Source organism: Neolamprologus brichardi, chromosome 3, assembly GCF_056152115.1.
Source record: "Neolamprologus brichardi isolate AB-2024 chromosome 3, ASM5615211v1, whole genome shotgun sequence".
Classification (NCBI taxonomy): Eukaryota; Metazoa; Chordata; class Actinopteri; order Cichliformes; family Cichlidae; genus Neolamprologus; species Neolamprologus brichardi.
The window spans coordinates 54,783,577-54,805,578 of NC_142106.1; the positions used below are offsets into that span (position 1 = coordinate 54,783,577).

Below are 22,002 nucleotides of genomic sequence, written 5' to 3' on the forward strand. Positions count from 1 at the left end.
TGGTGAAGTCCACGATCAGCTCCTTAGTCTTGCTGATGTTTAGGAGGAGGTTATTCTCCTGGCACCAGGTCTCCAGGTTCCTAATCTCCTCCAGGTAGGCCGTCTCGATGTTGTCGGAGATCAGGCCTACAACAAAAGTGTCATCAGCAAACTTGACAATGGAGGTGGTGTCTGATGTGGCTACACAGTCATTTACTTTCATTTAGGCATTTACTTGTGGATGAGAAAAATGCAGAAAACGCAGCGTCAAAGGTTTGCGCCTTTTTTGACATCACACTGTGCGCCACTTTATTGTTTCGCCACCTGTTGCTTTGGCATGTTCCTAGCAGCGTTTTCCTTCATTTCTGCCTTCACGTGTGGACGCAATTATTTTTTAAAACGGAAAATCTCCATTTTCAAAAATACCCGTGTACGTGTGGACTTAGCCTTAGTACTACATAATACATAAACTTTGCTAGTGCTCTTGTCGTAGCTGCACAACAGAGCAACACTGCAAAGTTCACTAAACATAGATGTTTACATTTTTTATTTATTTTTTATATTGCAAACATTTGCACTGTTATGAGTATTTGCACACTATTTTATATTATTTTTTGGCAATCTTTAAAGTCATTGTTCAACACATTGTTATTGTTAAATAAATATCGTCAAATAATCGTGATTAACATTTTTGCCATAATCGAGCAGCCCTACTGTCAGGTCCCAGGACTGAAGAGAGCTCAAACTGGGCACACAGTTGTTCCAGTCTGGACCAAAGACTCTATACTGGGACTGAAGGACTGCTTTGACTGCACCCACTGGGACTTTTTAAAGGCTCATGTTCTCACTTAGATCATCGATTTCTACTTACATTTCTTTCTGGGAAAAATGGGGATTACTTTGGAAACAGGAAGTATTTTCCCCAATAAGCAGCCCTGGATTAGTAAATCACTCCAACATGTTCTCAGGCAGAAGAAGCTGTCTTGTTACGAGGGAGAGAAGAAAAAGATTGAGGCACAGAAACTTGTTGAAAGAGAGACAAAGCAGCTAAAATCAGGTGTTAACGTAAAGCAGAGGATGAGCTGAATAAAGGACACTCAAGGCTGGCTTGGAAAGGAATGAAGTCCATGGTGGGGATGCAGAACAAGGAGCAAAGATGAATGTGATGCTGAATCAGCAGAAGACTTGGACTCATTTGATTCCAGCTTTGATATCATTGATTTCAATGAAGAGCTTTGTGATTGTAGCAAAGGGCTGGTAGCTCTGAGAGTCCCACTGATGAGGTGTTTTGTGAAAATCTCTTAGTGGGATCAAAGAGAGAAAAAGCCCTGGTCCTGATGCTGTGGGAGGGAAATGATTGAAGTGTGCTGTGAGGAACTGACTGGGAGATTTTCACACATTTTCCAGTCCTCCTTGGAACAACAGGAAGTTCCCAGCATATGGAAACAAAGGTTAAGTGTCCTATGGCACTCAGTGATGATGGTGCTGTGGCCCCACCACCTCCACCTCTTTGTAAAGGAACTAACTGTAATCTGAAGCTTCAAATGGAACTAAGACTTCCTCCAGTATGTGGCAGTGTCTGATGAGAAAGTGTTAGTGGAGCTGGCCTGGAGTCAGAAACAGGAAGATGCAGGATTTGGGCTGAAATGGGGAAAAGTGTTTAGCACTAGTGCCTTAAAGCAAGAAGGTTGTAGGTTGAAGCTTGTTGGCCTTTCTGTGGAGGTTGGATGTTCTCCCACAGTCCAATGAAATGCTGCTTAGGTTCATTGGTGCTTCTAAATTGGCTGTAGGTGTGGATGTGAGAGAGTGCTTCTCTGTCTCTCTCTGTTGGCCCTGTGATGGACTGCTCACCTGTGCAGGTGGACCACGCCTCTTGCCCTATGACAGCTAGGGCACAGGTTCCAGCCCTGTGAGCCTAAGCTGAATAAACAGTTAGCAAAAATGATCCATAGATGGCCTGAAATTCCCCAGTTAGCAGTTTGGTAGATAGCTATGACATGCTAATCCCATCCAGCAGCTGTATTCTACCTGTAAGCTGATCCCTGCTGAGCCAAAGCACTTTTTCATATACAAATTACAACCTTTAATAGAAACCTATTGGTCAGCATCTTATTAGCCTGCTGTTAGCTTCATTCCACAGAAAACTGAGAGAAACTAACAGAGTTGATAAAGAATAAAGAGAAATGTGCTGATTTAAAGCCTTTGAAGTGCTTCAGATGATCTCTGTCCACTTCTGTCCACTCATTCATTCATGTAAGATTTCTAATGCAGCTTTGATCTTCACAGTCTGCTTCATGAAACTCATTCTAACCCTGAATGTCAGAGTGTTCCTCCTTCTCTTTCCCATCATTCATGCTGGCAGTGGAGGAGATTTGGATGTTGGACTGTGTTTTGGATGATGTGTGTATGTTTGTGTTGGAATGCTGTATGTAAAGCAAACGCACATTTTGCTTTGGATTTCAGTGTCAGACAGACTTTAAGGTGGAATGAAGAGTTTGAGAGTTTCACAGTGAATTATCCAGTGGAGGATTTTTCTTCTTCTTTGAAGGTTTGAAATGTGAACATTGTTCTGCTACAGTCAATGGACTAAACCAGAGAAGAAGAAAACAGACTTTACCATGAAGATCCTCAGTGTGGATCAGTATAATATCAGCCTGATGTCTGCAGTTTAGTGTCAGCACAACTTTCACATCAGATTCATCTCAGCACAACTAAAACATGCTGACTGACCTCAGAGTTTCAAGTCCACATCCTGGACTCTCCAGGAAACCACACAGATGCTTCACTCCTGAATCCTGCAGCTTGTTGTTGTTACTCAGGTGCAGCTCTCTAAGATGGGAGGGGTTGGACTTCAGTGCTGCTGCCAGATAATCACAGCTGATCTCTGACAAACCACAGCCCCACAATCTGTATGAAGAATGAAAGATGTAAGTTTATTAGACAACGTGTGAGCTTGAAATCATTCAGTGTTTCATCATCTGTTCAGAGCTGAAGAAGGTTCAGAATGTAGAAGTTTAGAAAATGGAAACTCCAAACAGCTGAAGCCAACAGGAAGCAGCTTCAAACAAACACAACAAGAGAAAAAACTCTGAATGTTTCACATTAAAGTCGTACATTTATCATAAAAACAGGACAAAGACTTGAAAAAGTCGTGTTTTTCCTTCCAGGAACCACAAGGCTTCACTTTTAAAGGTGAAGTGTGAAAGAAATGGACATATTTGAAGTCCAACACCTTTTTCCAGTCACATTATTAAAGCAGACAAACTACAAGCTCATTTTCATTCCAACAAGTCATCTTCTGAACTGGACTAACAACACTGGTCTCTATGTACAGCTGGCTGTGAGATTAGTGTAACCAACTTTAAGGTATAAAGGTGAATTACAGCGCAATAATTACTTGGGCTCGTAATAAGACCCTGGCCAGAATCAGAAGACACCAAATTCGTATAGAGCCAAAGTATTGAGCAGCAATAATGACCTGGACACAATGTTGACTTTTGAGTAGCCACTCTCTTATTGTTACAAGGTATAACAGATATTTGTCCAATTTGTACAGATAAAGTAAAAAATAAAATAAAATAAATAGTGTGCACACTCAAACAAAATAAAAGTACCCGTTGGGGCCCTTTAAGAATTTAGAGTTAAGCTGGCGATAACCAACTTCAAAGGTCCTTGTGAGTGTAACTGGAATGTATGAGTCTGTGGTGTGTATCTTCTTTGGGGTAGATCGTCCTCAAAGTGGTTGACTCGCCATCTATCACAACCGGAATATCGTCCTGGTCCTTGGACTTTTCTGTCCTCTCCAAAAAACCTGACCTGACCTTCTGATTTCCTCATTAAAGTGTCATTTTTGTTCAAGTTGTCCAATCCAGGTCATAAAATGTACATTCTAATCAGTCTCTTTCAGATGCATTGTTTAAGGTTAAAATGTAAAATCAAAATATTGCATCAACCTCATATTCATTGCATCAACATCTTAAATCTTATCAAATCTCACAGTTCTGTTGTACAACATTCAATTTTCAAGTATATCAAATATGAGAACTAAACATCTAAGTTGCTCAAATATGTCTCTATTCATGTAAACATTAATTAAACAATACTTATGGTAAGTAACCATTGACATTCAAAATACAATACACCATAACAAATTCAGAACTATGTGCAAATAAGCAACAAAATATACATGTGAGTTCAGTTCAGAGGCATTAAAGCAGTGTGCTTAATTTCTCCACACTATAGGCCTATTCGTGAGAGAGAGATGCACTAAAAATTACCCTCTAGGTTACTTTAAACTCACAGTGAACTGACAAAAATTAGCTTTAGAGTGGCTAAGAACATGTTGCTCACCGTTGCCCTGTTTCACAAAAGCCCAACACACACTGGTGTCGGAATTGCAGCAGCTCTCCGGATGAAAGGTGAGTGGTTAGCCTGTGAGACACCGAGCTAGCATTAGCGTGATCATGACGGTAAGTCTCTACAACTTTTTTTCCTCCGGAATAACACTTGTCTTACCGACTTTGCTTCTCTCCTTCATCCAGCCACTCAACTCCGGACTTCCAGCAGGTAAGTATGCTGGCTTTCTTTCCTCTCACTTCTGAGTTTTTCCCTCTCTTTTGTCCGTGGATTTCTCGGTTTGAGTATCAGATGCCTCCATTCCTCTTGCTGAGATGAGAAAAACCCGGGAACTCCATGCACCTTCACCTCACTTCCTGGCTGACAGGGTCAATGCGGCCTGGGTAGGCTCTGATTGGTTGCTGAGCTAGTTGCCCTCACGTGGGGTGAACTGAGAGGTGCATTCAATGTTCATAGGAAATATGACGTTTTGTTGGTGTGGACAGTTAAAATAAAGAGAATAAATACTCTTTCTTCTCTATCATTGGTGTAAATGTGTTGTTTTTTTTTTCATCTGGGCTACACTAGTGCTCAGGGAGCGTCTACAAAGTGCAACACTGAAAGAACATCACACACTAATTTCTTCCAGCACTTTTACACAAACATCTACTGTCGTTATTGTCACCAAACTCTGTGGATCCTTTATTGCAAATTCAAATGGGATCAAATGGTCAGACAAAAGACAGTTATGAGGAAATATGATGAAATGTTGTGTATTAGCAGCAAGTTATTGAATCATTTTCCTCAGAAACCAAACAAAATGATTGACAAACATGTTTTTACAAACTCAGTGTTGGACTGGGATCAGCAGGATAAGCTGATGTTTAAAGGCATTTGAGTCTCGCTGTATGAGAGTCCAGTTATTACTCAATATTTATGGATGATGTTCTTTCAGTGTTGCACTTTGTAGACGCTCCCTGAGCCTCACAGCCAGCTTCACATGGACCAGCTGACATTACCCAGCATTAGAGGCAGGTGTAAAAAAATGGATTTTCCTATTTAAATGGTTTTAATTTGAATAAAGCGATGTTGATTCATTCAATCCTGAATCAATTTTAATATAAATGTATTTTGCCAGAATCTCAGGTTAAAGCTCCCAAAAGTATTTCAACAACAACCAAACAGATAAAACAGTAAATGAGAGCAGCTAAACACACAAAGATGGAAACACAGAGCGTGGATCGTTCACTCGACGGCACGTACACGGACACGCCGTCGGGGCTGAAAGTGGACAGCTCACAGATCCTGAAACTGCAGGTTTCATCTGTCTCCAACCAAAACTGACTGAACCAGCAGCAAAAGAAGATCCAAACTACGCTTTACGTTTGATGAACATCGTCACGAATTCTCTCTGACTTTGACGTTTACTTCCTGCACAGCTCTCTCTCTCTCAGTGTACTTCAAGAACAGTTTACCTTCAAAAATCTGTTTTCTGCATTATTCACTGCTTATTACGCACCAGTCTGCTGTTGTGTTCACTGCTGTCGGCCTCCGAAAACAAAGCCTCATTTCTGCTGTTCAATACTGAATAAATTTAAACCTTTTAAAATGATGACAGATTACAAACTCTCAGCTGTGTCTGTAATCAAACCTCTGTAACTTTGCTTCACTTCAGCAGCATCAGGTCATGTTCACATGGTGATTCATGGTTTGCTTCAGTTTTTGATCGACTGCAGAATATTTTGAAGGTTATCTGCTATAAAAAGCCAGAACAGGAAAATCTGCTTCATGTGTTTCTGTTTGATCCTCAGTGACTTTGACACAAAGGCCTCTGCTGTGATGATCACACCTCTGATCAAGTCTCACAGTGTCAGCTTTGTTTTTATACATATGCATATGTGCTGATAAATGATCAGAATTAGAATATTTCCCACTGTCTGCCGTGACCTTTGACCTGCTAAAGACAGTCAGCTGTGGATTATTCACTATTGTGTCTGATACTTAGAACTGTGAGGAAGAACACTACACAGTTAATCAGGGTCCCCTCTCTCTGAATCAGGAAAGGTGGGCAGGCCGCATGTGGGCCGCGGGCCATACGTTGAGTATCACTGTTTGAAACGTGAACATTGTTCTGCTGCAGTCAATAGACTAAACCAGAGAAGAAGAAAACAGACTTTACCATGAAGATCCTCAGTGTGGATCAGTATAATATCAGCCTGATGTCTGCAGTTTAGTGTCAGCACAACTTTCACATCATATTCATCTCAGCACAACTAAAACATGCTGACTGACCTCAGAGTTTCAAGTTTACATCCTGGACTCTCCAGAAAACCACACAGATGCTTCACTCCTGAATCCTGCAGCTTGTAGTTCTTACTCAGGTCCAGTTCTCTCAGATGGGAGGGGTTGGACTTCAGCGCTGCTGCCAGATAATCACAGCTGATCTCTGACAAACCACAGCGCCTCAATCTGTATAAAGAATGAAAGATGTAAGTTTATTAGACAAAGTGTGAGCTTGAAATCATTCAGTGTTTCATCATCTGTTCAGAGCTGAAGAAGGTTCAGAATGTAGAAGTTTAGAAAATGGAAACTCCAAACAGCTGAAGCCAACAGGAAGCAGCTTCAAACAAACACAACAAGAGAAAAAAACTCTGAACGTTTCACATTAAAGTCGTACATTTATCATAAAAACAGGACAAAGACTTGAAAAAGTCGTGTTTTTCCTTCCAGGAACCACAAGGCTTCACTTTTAAAGGTGAAGTGTGAAAGAAATGGACATATTTGAAGTCCAACACCTTTTTCCAGTCACATTATTAAAGCAGACAAACTACAAGCTCATTTTCATTCCAACAAGTCATCTTCTGACCTGGACTAACAACACTGGTCTCTATGTGCAGCTGGCTGTGAGACCAGTACTCAGGGACCGTCTACAAAGTGCAACACTGAAAGAACATCACACACTTATTTGCTTCCATCATCCAACCTGAAGAGGAAACAGAGACGCCTCCCCTTCAAAGTAAAAGCTGCACCTTTTGGACACAGTATCAAAGAAAGTCTACAGTATAACATAGAAAAGACAGAACAAAGTTTTGGTTGTTTTTAAATTGTGCAGAAATGAAACTACACTAAGCTCAATTATGTGACAGACATTTCATCCCATGTCAGTTTGGCCTCATCCTGGGCCGGATTATCCAGCACACACTCTGACCACAGGCCCAGGGGCCACGCACAGCTGGGCTCCATCCAAGAGACAGGAAACAAACCAACACAATAATAAAAAGCACCATGTGATCTTCTTACATCTTCAAGACAAACATAGTAAAAACATGAACATATTTGTTTCCTGATAAAATGATGTGACAGGTAGAACAGAGTAAAGTGGTGGTGTTACAGCCTTTCTCCCCTCTGCTGCCGAGGCTGTTAGTCTCTCCCAAACTCAGCTACAGGACTTCCAAATGAATGAAAGCAGCAGAAGTGGCTTTACAAATGAAAGAGGAAGAGGAGTAGAAGAGGAGAGGGAGGCCACCCTGACCATCACTCCAGCTGAAAACATCACACTTCCATTAAAGTTGGTGAGAAAATGTTGAGCAGGATGAGCTGCTGGCTAATCTGGAGGCTGTAGCAGCAGCTCACAGTCACAGTGGATTTCCACTCATGAAAAAGCTCTGGCTGCTTCATTTCTCATCTCATATCAGAGACTTTAATGCTTCACTGAAGCTGTACTGTGATGCTTCCTTATTCCAGTGAGGCCTACATAATGATTTCAGCGGTTCTGTACACACACTGTGTGCCCTGTATGGCTCAAAGTCTCTGCAGCCTGTTTTTATCTGCTATCATCAGATCTTCATCATCCTCATTCACATCCCTCACACACTCTACAGCCTCATCAGCACTGACTTCATCTTCACTGACTGATGGAGCACAACATGAACCTGTGGAGGCTGAAACACTGTCCTGTCAAACATCTCCCCGTCACCACTCCACTTCTGTCAGCCTTTAAATGAACCCTGCTCAAGTCTGTCACTTCTGTTTGGAGCCAAAAGAGGTTAAAGATTATGCCACTACATTCTTGTCTAGAAAATATTAAAAGTGTATTTGGTGATACACAAAAAAGGGTAAAGTTTAAGTATAGTTCGGGTCCACACATGTCCAAACCCTGGTGTGTAGGCCTACTTAGTACTAGAGATGGCACGATATCACTTTTTTATGTCCGATACTGATACCGATATCATAAATTTGGATATCTGCCGATACCGATATGAATCCGATATAGTGTGTTTTTTAATCAACAAAACGTTTTTTTAATATCTTGCTGCATTTTGTATAAGTTTATACTCAAGTTTAAATAAATAACAACACTAAAGCTATTCTGTTATACCTGTATGTAAAAAATACACTGCGTCCAAAATATTTCATAGTTCAGCAAAACTGATCAATCTAATAAAGTTAAACCTGCTCCATCCTCCCTATTCTGGTATTTTAAAGAGTACTTAGAAGAAATTTTAAGCAACCTAACTAATAGGGTTGCAAACTCCCAGCAAAAAAAAAAAAAAAAAATATATAGGGAACCACCCTCCACCTCATGATGCTTAATCGATGTAATCAAATTTAATTTGATGCAGGGGGAAAATGCACAAAAATAAATTATTTTTCAAGAATAATTAAATAGATTCAACATCTTTCTTCAACAGAATTGCAGACTGCACAGATGGTATCTTCCCAAAGGAAAAAGTACTATAGCTTACTAGGGTATATTAGACTTAACAGTTACTATATACAGTAATGGACTTCTATATATTTTACACAAGATTAAAACTTTGGGTGTAAGAGTCAGATAATTATTTATTAAAAACTAGACATTTTAAATGAGAATAAGAAAGAAAAGTATGTCTTTGTGCCCCCTTTTCCCTGTTCATGCCCTATCGGCCCCCCTGGCTAAACTTTGCTAGATCCGCCCCTGCACAATTACCAGCCGTCAGCTATGTAGAAAAAGATCCTGGTGTAGAAAGTAATATTAAATAAATTCTAACAACAGCTTATCAAGCTTAAACGTGCTGCTGTTGTTCAGCCGCTGGTTTCCTCTTTCTGGTGAGAAGTGGGCCAAAAACTAAGAAGAGAGACGGACTCGCAACAGAAAAGCCGATCAGCTGATCATTAAGCTGTTTCACGATTGAAGCAGCAGGAGAGAGAGAGAGAGAGAGAGAGAGGCAGTCGCTCCAGGTATGGTTGTTAAGCTTAACGTGGGAACGCTTTACAGACATTCAGAGATGAACTTACACACTTGCTTTACTTCTCTCTGGGAAAACTTCCTCATAGATAAAATGCTGGTTTGCTAGCAAGGCTACAAATACACACAGCCGTGATGCACACTGCTGCTATGTGCTACGGTTATGAGCCGAGTTCCGCCGCGTAGCAAGTTTTGTGAGGTGCTTTTTTGATATTTAATGGATCGGATTACATTTTTTATTTCTCGCCGATATCCGATCCAGTAATTTGGGTCAGTATCGGACCGATACCGATACGTAATATCGGATCGGTCCATCTCTACTTAGTACTGAGAAAAGCCCACTAGAAGAATGCCCACCAGACCAAAGCAATGGTTTTGACTTGATCAGCATTAACCCCGCCCCCTAACTTTGATGGGGGAAGCTCACAAATAAAATGTATTTATGAACACCAATGCAGGGCCAGGAGTAGCAACGTGAATTAAATAAATACACCATTAAATAATTCATTAAATGTGTCAGTAAAATAATTAAAATAGAAAACAAACCAATAATTGATTAAATATGTGATTAACTAATTTGAATTGTGCGTAAATAAATAATTAATTATTTTAAATGAAATTAACTGATAATTCATTATCAATATATTTTCTTAATTAATTACTGAAATAAATAATTCATTAGTGATGTATTTATTTAATATAACCATAAAATTATTGCTATTTTAATCAAAATAATTTTAAGACATCAATATTAAAGGTTAAATTATGATAATGAATACATGCAACTATAACTGATGACATAAGAATTTGGATTTTTTAAGCTAAAGCGAAGTTGCTGACTCACTTGGCATCCATCCATCCATTCGCTTCCGCTTATCCTTTTCAGGGTCGCGGGGGGCACTGGAGCCTATCCCAGCTGTCATAGGGCGAGAGGCGGGGTACATCCTGGACAGGTCGCCAGTCTGTCGCAGGGCCAACACACAGGGACAGACAACCATTCGCACTCACATTCATTCACACATTCACACCTAGTGACAATTTGGATTATCCAATTAACCTATCCCCACAAGCTGCATGTCTTTGGACGGTGGGAGGAAGCCGGAGTACCTGGAGGGAACCCACGCAAACACGGGGAGAACATGCAAACTCCACACAGAAAGACCCCGGCCTGATGTTGGAATTGAACTCAGGACCTTCTTGCTGTACAGCAACAGTGCTAACCACCGTGCCACTCACTCACTCACTTGGCCTGTTACTCTCAAATCCTCCCTAATAACAATAACATAATTACACATCAGCCACAAGATGGCAGCAGCATTATTACAAGTCACATGTATATAAAGGTACAGTGATTGTATTACAGTGATTTTGACAAAAACGAAACAGAAGTTGATGGCAGTGTGTTTTTCCATAACATACCAACCAAATTAAATAATAAAAAGTTTATAACTTACAGAGCTTTTTTAGAGACTTTGACCACTGGCAGCAGCCTCAGAAGAGCCTCCTCTGAAGCAAAGTATTTCTTCAGGTCAAACACATCCAGATCTTTTTCTGATGACAGTAAGATGAAGACCAGAGCTGACCACTGAGCAGGAGACAGTTTATCTGTGGAGAGACGTCCTGATCTCAGGGACTGTTGGATCTCCTCCACTAGAGAACGATCATTCAGTTCATTCAGACAGTGAAACAGATTGATGCTTTTCTCTGCAGACAGATTCTCACTGAGCTTCTCTTTGATGTACTGAACTGCTTCTTGATTGGTCTTTGAGCTACTTCCTGTCTGTGACAGCAGACCTCGTAGGAGAGTCTGATTGGTCTGCAGTGAAAGACCCAGGAGAAAGCGGAGGAACAAGTCCAGGTGTCCATTGGGGCTCTGTAAGGCCTTGTTCACAGCACTCTGGTGGAGAGATTGGAGTTTTGGTTTATCAAATAATTTAGACCACATGGACGTTGTTTGTTCCTCTTCCAGCAGATTGAGTCCAGAGTTGAAGAAGGTCAGGTGGACATGAAGAGCAGCCAGAAACTCCTGAACACTGAGATGAACAAAGCAGAAAACCTTGTTCTGGTACAGCTGTTTCTCCTCTTTAAAGATCTGTGTGAACACTCCTGAGTACACTGAGGATGCTCTGATATCGATGCCACACTCTGTCAGGTCTGGTTCATAGAAGATCAAGTTTCCTTTCTGCAGCTGATCAAAAGCCAGTTTTCCCAGTGACTCAATCATCTTCCTGCTCTCTGGACTCCAGTGTGGATCTGTCTCAGCTCCTCCATCATATTTGATCCTCTTGACTTTGGCGTGAACCACCAGGAAGTGGATGTACATCTCAGTCAGGGTCTTGGGCAGCTCTCCTCCCTCTCTGGTTTCCAGCACATCCTCCAGAACTGTAGCAGTGATCCAGCAGAAGACTGGGATGTGACACATGATGTGGAGGCTTCGAGCTTTCTTGATGTGGGAGTTGATCCTGCTGGCCTGCTCCTCATCTCTGAATCTCTTCCTGAAGTACTCCTCCTTCTGTGGGTCAGTGAACCCTCTGACCTCTGTCACCATGTCGACACAGTGAGGAGGGATCTGATTGGCTGCTGCAGGTCGTGTTGTTATCCAAAGGCGAGCAGAAGGGAGCAGGTTCCCTCTGATGAGGTTTGTCAGCAGCTCATCCAATGAGGTGGACTTTCTTGTTTCAGTCAGGATTTTAGTTTTGTTGAAGTCCAAATTAAGTCGACACTCATCCAGACCATCAAGTATGAACACAACCTGGAAGTCTTCAAGCCTGCAGATTCCTGATTCGTTAGTTTGATTAAAGAAGTGATGAACAAGTTCCACCAAGCTGAACTTTTCCTCTTTCAGCACATTCAGCTCTCTGAAAGTGAATGGAAATATGAACTGGATGTCCTGGTTGGCTTTGTCTTCAGCCCAGTCCAGGCTGTATTTCTGTGTTAAGACTGTTTTCCCAATGCCAGCCACTCCCTTTGTCAGCACTGTTCTGATTGGTTCATCTCTTCCAGGTGAGGCTTTAAAGATGTCTTCTTGTCTGATTCTTGTTTCTGGTCTGTCTGGTTTCCTGGATGCTGTTTCAATCTGTCTGACTTCATGTTCATCATTGACCTCTGCAGTCCCTCCCTCTGTGATGTAGAGCTCTGTGTAGATCTGATTCAGAAGGGTTGGGTTTCCTGCTTTAGCGATCCCCTCAAACACACACTGGAACTTCTTCTTCAGTTGGGCTTTAAGTTCGCGTTTACGGAGTGAAGCAAATATTTCTGAAAATAAGAAATTCAGAAAAAAATATTACACAATAAATATCAAAGCCTTTCAGTACCCTGAAAGGATGAATGTCTATTGGTCCATTTCTTGAACTATTAGGAACGATCAATATTCAGTCTTTAGAGAAATTCTCTTACTGCTCTGCAGATTTTCAGCCATCTCATGCTGCTTAAGTCTCCTCAAGAAGTGGAGTGTGATCTTCAGAAATGCTTCTCTGCAGCTCTTTCTTTCATCTTCATCCTCACCTTCAAACATCTCCTCATCCTCCATCTGGCTCTTTAAAGTTTCTGGGTGATCTGGACTCAGAAGCTTCTGGATCTTCTTCAGCTCGTTCTTCACAAACATGGTGATGTTTTCCTCCAGCAGCTGGAAAAGAAGACTAGATGAATTACCCAGTGGTAAATGGACTGGTTCTTATATAGCTCTCTTTGATACTCTGTGCACACAAAGCATTTTATACAACATGCCTCATTCAACCAAGCATATCGTTCTATGCTTAAATACTTTCTTTCACACTCTGATGGATGCATCAGAGGGCAGCTTGGGTTTAGTACGTTACCCAGTACATTTGCCAGCCAGGGTTTGATTCACAAACCTTCTGACTAGTAGCTGACCTGCTCACCTCCTGAGCTACAGTCACCCCAATCTGACTGAAATCATGGAGCCCAAACTCTGATTTATGTTGGACACAATGACAATCCTCTGTTCCAGTGCAGCATAGAGGTGACTGAAAAGAACAAATGTAAACGTAGTACTACAAACCATAACCACAGAGTCCAGGTGTGTTTGATGTTGCTGTGCAGACTGACCAGTGGAAACCTCTGCTCTCTCCTGGTCCACGCTGTGGAGGAGTAATGAATAATTAGCTCATGCTATGTCTGACCACACACAGACACAAGCTAAAGGTCCATGAAGTGATGTTTGGATGGGTTCAGCCAATCAGGTGACTGTCATGGTGAAGCTTTGCTAGTCCTGGTGATCCCACTGAGAATTAACAACTCAGTTTCCAGATGTCTGTAGTTTTCTGCTCAGTTTCTTTAGTCCCAACAGCTCTTACCATCTCCTGCATAAAGCTTTCCCTCCATGCTCAGATGCCCTGGAACAAGGTGCTCTCTTTATATCAGTGACTGGTTTAAAGTGCCAACTTGCAGTTCTCGCCAAACTTTGTGTCAGCAAAAGTAGTTCTAATGTTTCTTACATTTTTTACATTTTTACACACACAAATCAATGAACGCAAAAACATAAACTTTTCAGACATTTTGTTTTACAATGTTACAAAACTCAGTTCACAACTACACAGTCTGATTTACAAGTACAAAATATTTATGACCACAGTTTGAGCCGATGTATGTCCCGAGTCTGTGGACTCAGTAGCTTTGTTTTGATTGTTATTGTCTTTTGTTACAATTTCCTTCTGATTAAGATTTTCTAGTTCTGAGGTTTTGGTTTCTGTGTTCCCTCTGTACTGTTTTAGTATTGTGTCTCTGTGTTCACTTCCTGTTTTATTTTGACAGTGCCATGTCCTACGTTAGTGTGTCTACTTTTGCTTCCCCTTGTCTGGTTATGTCCAATTAATCCTGCTGTGTCTCCCTCCCTTTTCTCAATCCCTGATTGCTCTTTTGTGTATATGAGCCCTTTATTTTCTCCTGCTTGTTTCTGGTTCATCTGTGTTATCTCCCCGTGTCTCCATTTAAGGCAGGGGTCAGCAACCATTTGGACCCGGTTTCCACGCAAACAAAAACACTGGGAGCCCCAAATACTTTTTGACATCTAAAATGAAGATAACACTGTATATATTGTGTTAGGTTTTGTAATGTTGATTGTCATTTATGCTTAGAAATATCTACTTATATATGCTTAGAGTTTTATAATTAGTCTTATATTGGTAGAGGTGTTTAAATAATTGTGTAGTGATAGGATGTGTGATCTTTAGCAGGCTGCAAAGGCTTGGTGTGCATTCCAGAGTGTTCTGGAATCCACACCTACATCCTGGGAGCATGGGGAGAGGTCGTACCTTCTCTTATTGTTTTATGGTAGGATAAACGTAGCTATATCTGTTTTAGTCTGAGTGCCTTTTGTTTACATGAACTGCTGGACTTTCCAGACCAGTAGGTTTAGGGAAGTCTTTATGGGGTCACGCTCTGACCCCACACACACACACACACACACAATCCTTTGTTCACATGTATACCTATGTAAGATGTTATATGTTAATGACCCTATGCATATTCATGTAACCACAATAAAAGGAGTGCTATGGGGAACCTGGCTGAGAGTCTGATGGGGGTCAAGTGGTGGAACGACACTTGGCTCCAGGCAGGTCTCCCTCATGCATGAGTAACATGAAGAACTTTGCCTACTTTGGGTCTTGCTTTGCTGTGTAATTATATTGTCTTCAACGTTCCAGCGAATAGGTTTAAGCTACAAACCTATCATTAATTGGTCCTTCGATGCCGGATCCCTGGAGTCGACATTCACCGAGGGGAGAAGAGACACACTAAAACACTGACGTCAGCCAGGAAGTTCCTGTGGATGAACTGTCTGTCTTTCCTCCTCGATGAATGACGATCGGCGGGATCCGAGGCTGATATTACACGCTAAGCAACACTGAGTAAGTTTAGAGTCCAACTCTATAACTGTACGTCTTCGCCGCTCAGTGGGGCGTTGTCCGTGGCCGCTTAGTGGGGCTAAAATTCGCATAACTGTACGTCTTCGCCGCTCAGTGGGGCGTTGTCCGTGGCCGCTCAGTGGGGCTAAAATTCGCCGTCTTAGTGGGGCGATGTACAAAGCCGCTCAGTGGGGTTTTTTTGTACAGAAGCATTAAGTCGCAGAGTTGCGCAGTTCGAACTTTTTTGGTTCGCCGTCTTAGTGGGGCGAAATGTAGACCGCTGTGTGGGGTCCGCCGCTTTGTGGGGCATTGAGAAGTTCCGCGGGGTCCAGATTGTGCTGGACAATAGGCCTATTCTTTGTTGTTGTTCGTTGTGTTTGTGTGAGTGAGTGTGGAGTAGAACACGTGGTCTGTGACACCGGCCGTTGTTGTTATCATGGGTTCCTAAGCAACCAAGAGTGCGTCAGAGGGTGACAGATGTTTATGCTGGACTTTGGCAGCGCAAAGTATTTAAATAAAAGAGAGCGACGGCTCCTTAGCTGCGCGGGTTCACGCGAGCACGGTCGTGCGGGTTTCACACGGACCTGAGCCGTGCGGTTAATCGCAGGCTTATAAATGGAAGAGATTCAAATGTTAGAAGTTTTCAGAAAACACACCAGCCTTGAAGAGCGTGTGGAGAAGGCCAGCCCACATCCGCAGCACTTAAGATATGCTCTGGTGAATGGCTTTCCCCCACCCCTTGCTGACACAAAATGTTTATTCTTTAGCTTGCCCTGATCGACAACAGCCTGTGCTCCAGACAATAGATTTAATTGAGGTGGATAATTGTTAAAAGTAATCTGCATTAAGCTTAGGGTTGCTCAAATTCAGTACAATGACATATGAGATGAAGTGATATAGGCAAATATTTTAACTAATGACGTGCATAGAGGCATTTGACCTGTTTGAAAAACTGTCATCCTAATATGAGCCATTGTTGAGATATAGAGCACACCTATGAAAACAACTAATATGCTGAACCCTGTATGAAACATCTAAAGGTACATGATGGAGAAGCTGAATTGAATATGAAAGTGTAAGTCTTTGCCACTGTGGGGCAAAGCACACAACCACTGTGTGAGGTTGCGTTGTGGTCTCTTCTGAGCTGATGATCAAGCTACACATTTTCAGATCAGGAGCTGGCTGAGAACTCTTCAAAGAGAGGGAAACAAAACTATGATAACTGGAGTGTGCAGCGTTTCCGTGAGCAGTTTTCCTGCATCTTGACTCATGTGTGTGGAGTGTTCATAGCATCAGCATTATGTTTTTGTTTATTTGTTTTGGTGGGTTGAAAAATAGTTAAATAAACTTGTGATCATATTTATGGATCACAATGGCACATGCCATTGGCCAAATGATTTATTTACGCAGATGAAAAAAGTGAGTGTGAATGTGTCTGACGTCACAGTGTTTTTGTGCGCTGTGTAAAAGTAATTGCATCTGATTGTGAGAGCGGTGATTCTGCAGGTCACCAGCTATTTAAAAAAAAAAAAAAAAAGAGTGAAAAAGAGACAAAATTTACATTGTAGATGAAAAATAATCATAGGAAAAAGGTTTTGTGTTGATCAGCCAAGAACAACTACAATCTCATTTTCTGCTTTCACAAAAACAGAGAGAGAGAGATGTGTGTGTGTTGATTAAGCAGTGATAATAATAATGAAAATGTCTTAGTTTGTCACTTTCAGGTGACAAGCAGACCTGAATCAATTTTCCACATGCAGTGGTCGGAAGAAAGTTATAGTTTAACATCATTGGAAACATTCAGGCCAAGTTTCTGGCTAACTTATTTACAGCACCATGTGTCTCTCAAACTCACAAGCAAGCTCTCACTCCTCCCTGAAGACAAGGAATGCAGCTCCAAAGAGCAATAACATGGCAGATAAAGAGACAGCAGCAGAGTCCTGAGCAAAAACTCCCGAGCAAAGACTCCCAGCAAGCAGCAGCAGTGTGGACAAACAGCATCAGAGAAGAAGAGCAAACCCATCATCCTGCCTGATTGGATGAATGGCACTGTGTTTCCAACAAGCTGCAACTTCACTGTGCATGTGAAAAGAACATTTGAGGAGAACTGAGGAGACTGTTGGAGTTTGACATTTGCCACCTTTGGAGTAAAATGGCAAGAAGAGACAGTGAAACACAGGACAAAGCTGAAGGACAACTGCCGGCTATTGGACTGTTGAAGTGGGAGAGGACAACAGAGTGAGATGGGTGGTGAGAACACATAGGAATTTTGTTTTCAATATGGGAAATCAAACTTGGGGTTAGCAAACCTGGGGAAAAGAAAACTGACTGCTTAAGTTGGAAAATTGTGAAGGAGTCTGAAACACTGCAAAAAAGAAACATACAAAATCACACACACAAGCAAAACATGCATTAACCCTACTAACACTTCCAAACACAAGAGAGCTCATGAAGATTAGACAACATCTTAAGCATGTGAGTCTGTTTATCATCTTGTCCAAGTCACTTAGTGTGATGCAAAGACCAGTGGACTCATAGCACATTAGTTAAGAAATGATCAAATAATAGCAGAGAAGTGTGTAGGAAAGGCAGCTTTAAAAACATGCCCTGCTGGACATGCAGCTCCACAGACATGCATTAAACCTGCCTAATAACACAAACACACATGCAATGAAGATCAGCTTGTTATCTCTCATCAGTGTTAAAATAGTGTGAATTTAACAGACACTTGTTATCAAATACTGAATTTATCCAATGCTGACAATTAACTCTCTAGGTTGCAGGACAACAGTTTAACTTTTGTGGTAAAAAAGATTCTGGTTTGAACAACCACTGATCAGACAATAAATTTAGTTGTTAATATAGTAAATTGGGAGGTGCTTCCTGCTTGATTGATGCAGCACAAATAATTTACTGTATGAGGGGAATTCTATTTTTGTGATTACATTTTGAACATGAATTTCTGTTGTCCTGTCATCTTAGTGGGTTAATAGCTGATATGCAAATTAGTTGATCGTTCTTAGATTGAGGAAAGGTGACTGAATTCTAGCACGAGTGAATGGGATGTGTTGGAGTTTGTTGTGTGTTGAGTGGAGACTCTAAAACACTGAGTTTCCTGTTTTGATGTGCGAGTGAATCCTGTACCTAAATACACAACTCTGAATACGTCAGAACAAACTTCTTTTGTGAAGTGCATGACAACATGTCACATGTTTTATGATGAAGGGAAAAAGGAAAACTGAATAAAATGGGTGTGTGGCCTAAATGAGTGAAAGGCACAGACTTGGGGATTAAACTCATAACATATTAGGCTTATGTTGTGTGTTGTGCAGCTGATGGTTGGTTTGGAGTGAATCTAGCTGATGATTTTTCTTTTGTTGTGAAGTTGAGCCTGCCAATTAGTATGATGGTATGATAAACCGTGCTAATGGTATGATTTACCCTCCTGAGATGAGGAGCTTGTGTCATGACTTAACAAGGCCTTTTTATTTTGATACTTTCACAGTGCACTGAAAGTTTTGTTCGATAATCTCTGTTTGAGCAGATCTGCACGATTAGAAGCGCTATACGACACGTCGTCGAGAAAATTGTTACAAGTGAGCTTCTCCACATTGAAATGGGCTCAGGAGAAAGTCACTTATCTGGGACAATTAGAGAGTAAGTTCCTGCCCAAAAAGGATTCAGCGAGGTAATCCGATCTAAAGTTCTTCTTTTTCTTTTTGAAATGACGTCATTTTGCTGAGAGTGGAAACTAAATGCGACGATAGGTTCCACTATCAGCAAAGAAAGAAAGAATGAATGCATGCATGAATGAATGAGTGAAAGAGAAAAAAAACTGATTGGTAAAAGCTGACAAGGCTTGACCACTACTCAAGGTTAACCTCCACCTAGACAGGACAAAAGGGTGGATGAATCTATGTGTGTTTCCTTTTACAGGAGCAGAAAGATGACATCAACATTCGAGGTTGCATGATGATTTAACCTTTTAGGTGCCACTTTCTGTGTCTGTGCACCTACCAGGGGTGTTATTCACTACCTTGTGTTGCTCACAGAGGAAACTGTGAGAAAGAGTGTATACATCTGCGCAGCGCTAACATTTGCATTTTCTTTTCTACAGCATTACAGTTCTTCATGTGAATTGATCATGTGATTTATACCAGGACAGCTGGTTGATGTTTTTTCCTACTACAGGATTTCTGGGTATATGTGTGAAGAAAACTGTGTTTACAGGTTATGAGTGGTGATGCTGTTACACTGTGTTTTTGGGAAAATGTGAAGGTTACTTTGACAATGTGAATAACATGTGAGAAATTTCCTGTGTTGAAAAGTAGTGTCACTTCTTTCCACAGCTATGGATGGTTAACTTTATGGTCCTTTTATAGCACCTCTGGAACCTGTCGACCTGCGTCTGACCACCGGGATGGTCAATGTGTATTGCTAATGTTTGTTTTTCTAAGAGTACATGTAGAGGATTCGGCAGAAGCAGACAAGTGACATAAGAAAAACAAATGAGTTTTTTGAGCTCCTAGTGATACGTGAGTGGAGTGACTTTGCTTAAGGGAAGTCACCAATTACATTAATGTTAACTGAGCACATGGGATGATCCATGTCTGAGGCAAATTATGGAACTAATTGTAGTTTACTGATTTGAGAAAACCTGCACATGACACTTGTCTTGCTGATGTTGAATGCTTTATTACTCTTATGATACAATTGTTTATAAGTGTGAAGTTTGATTTCACTTCCAGATCTGTTTTCCAGGCCATGATGGTGTGTCTGCAGGCTCCTGGCAGAGCCAGGTGTTAAGCAAACTTAATATGCAAAACACGCTAACATCTTTTATTGCAGGGTTACGGAGCTACTCCGGAGGAGATGCCCTGATGTTGCCTGGGACATGGTCTAGCTAACCTTTTTTCTTTAAGACAGGAATCTAGGTTTGATGAGTTGACTCATGGGAGTGTCCATGAGTCAAGAGGAGGGGTCCAGGATTAACATGAAACAATGTTTTCTATTATTGTTGCAGTGATTTGTGTGATTAACAGTTCATTTATGGGTATTTTAACCTATGCAAGTGGAGCATCCATGTTCAGATGAGGCTTTGATGGCGTATAAGTGAAGTTCACTGAACTAAAGAATGTGGTTTGATGATTGTTGATGCTCTCCAAATAGAAGTTTTTCTTCCTAGCAAGGAAATATAGGTGCAGCAGTCAGAGTATTGCTGAAAGGGATCTCCTGAGAAATCTTCAGAGGCCCAGTGAGAAACAAGAACCATTCCAGGCATAGCTGACAGTCCAGGCAGTGGTTGAGGTCAAAGGTCGAGCTGTTTGGACCCATCATGAGATCAGACTTTGGAGCCACAGCAAGGACCACGAAGCTGCGTTGGAATGAGAGCTGTGCCAAGGGGGATTTCCAGAGGCCAACAGAGGAGATTGTGGACAACAGACGGGCACCTGAAGGATGAGGGGAGCGTGCCAAGCTCCATCGACAGCGCAGAGGGAGTCCAAGGATGGCATCATGATTCTGTGAAAAGCACAGGAACCAGAAGCTATGGTGGTGATGACAGCAGTTTCCTATGAACATCACCTAATGCTGAGTCACTGTACTGTGAATATGATGACACTCTGAAGACTGCTGGGATCATAACAGCAGTAAGATAACTGGACCCAGCACCCTTTCCACAGAGGGGTTTTTCTGCAGAGCATGGACAATGGAGGAGTCATAAGTATCCCCCTCGCAGGACGAAGGCCTGAAGTGAGGTGATGGGGGTTGGTAGAGGCCATAAAACTAGAGTGCTGAAGAGGTCTGCAGCTTTGGAGATAACTGAGACCCATGTTGACAAACGACAAACCCAACTGGTATGTTTGGATGTCTATTCTACATACATTTGGACTCTGGTCCTATGGACAGTGATGGAAACAACTGGAAGAGACATTTATGACGCCCTGCAGAACTTAAACCACTCTGCAGAGAGACATGTGATTTGCACGCCCAGAGGAGCACCACCAAGCTGAGATGTTTTTGAAAATGTTAATTTCTTATTTTAACTATTAACTTAACAATTCATTTGTTTGCTCGTAGGATGCAGTTTGCCATTGGATGAGATCGATGAGGAATGGGATAACTGCTAATACATTTGTTAAACTGTGTACTTTTACAGTAATTTAGGGTGATTGACATATGCTGAGTATAAAAATGTTTGCATTGACACTGTCAGACATGAGGTGATCATAACTGGGAACTTTTCTAGCATAAAGGTCAAAAAGGGGGGAATGTTAGGTTTTGTAATGTTGATTGTCATTTATGCTTAGAAATATCTACTTATATATGCTTAGAGTTTTATAATTAGTCTTATATTGGTAGAGGTGTTTAAATAATTGTGTAGTGATAGGATGTGTGATCTTTAGCAGGCTGCAAAGGCTTGGTGTGCATTCAGAGTGTTCTGGAATCCACACCTACATCCTGGGAGCATGGGGAGAGGTCGTACCTTCTCTTATTGTTTTATGGTAGGATAAACGTAGCTATATCTGTTTTAGTCTGAGTGCTTTTTGTTTACATGAACTGCTGGACTTTCCAGACCAGTAGGTTTAGGGAAGT

General features: G+C 41.5%; 1 protein-coding gene across 4 annotated transcripts in view; it reads right to left on the minus strand.

Moving 5' to 3' along the window:
• Positions 1-2,690: 2,690 nt before the first annotated feature.
• Positions 2,691-22,002, minus strand: part of LOC148105869 (protein NLRC3-like) — a 71,288-nt gene continuing 51,976 nt past the window's right edge. For 3 of the 4 annotated variants that reach the window (XM_087838948.1, XM_087838950.1, XM_087838947.1), the window contains 5 exons: positions 13,563-13,641; positions 12,938-13,166; positions 10,996-12,796; positions 6,607-6,783; positions 2,691-2,886 (listed from right to left, as the gene is read on the minus strand). In XM_087838948.1, coding sequence (XP_087695074.1) covers positions 2,691-2,886; positions 6,607-6,783; positions 10,996-12,796; positions 12,938-13,166; positions 13,563-13,641 — 2,482 coding nt within the window. Of the gene's footprint in view, positions 2,887-6,606; positions 6,784-10,991; positions 12,797-12,937; positions 13,167-13,562; positions 13,642-22,002 lie in introns of those variants that run through there. The other variant, XM_087838949.1, reaches the window with a different exon arrangement.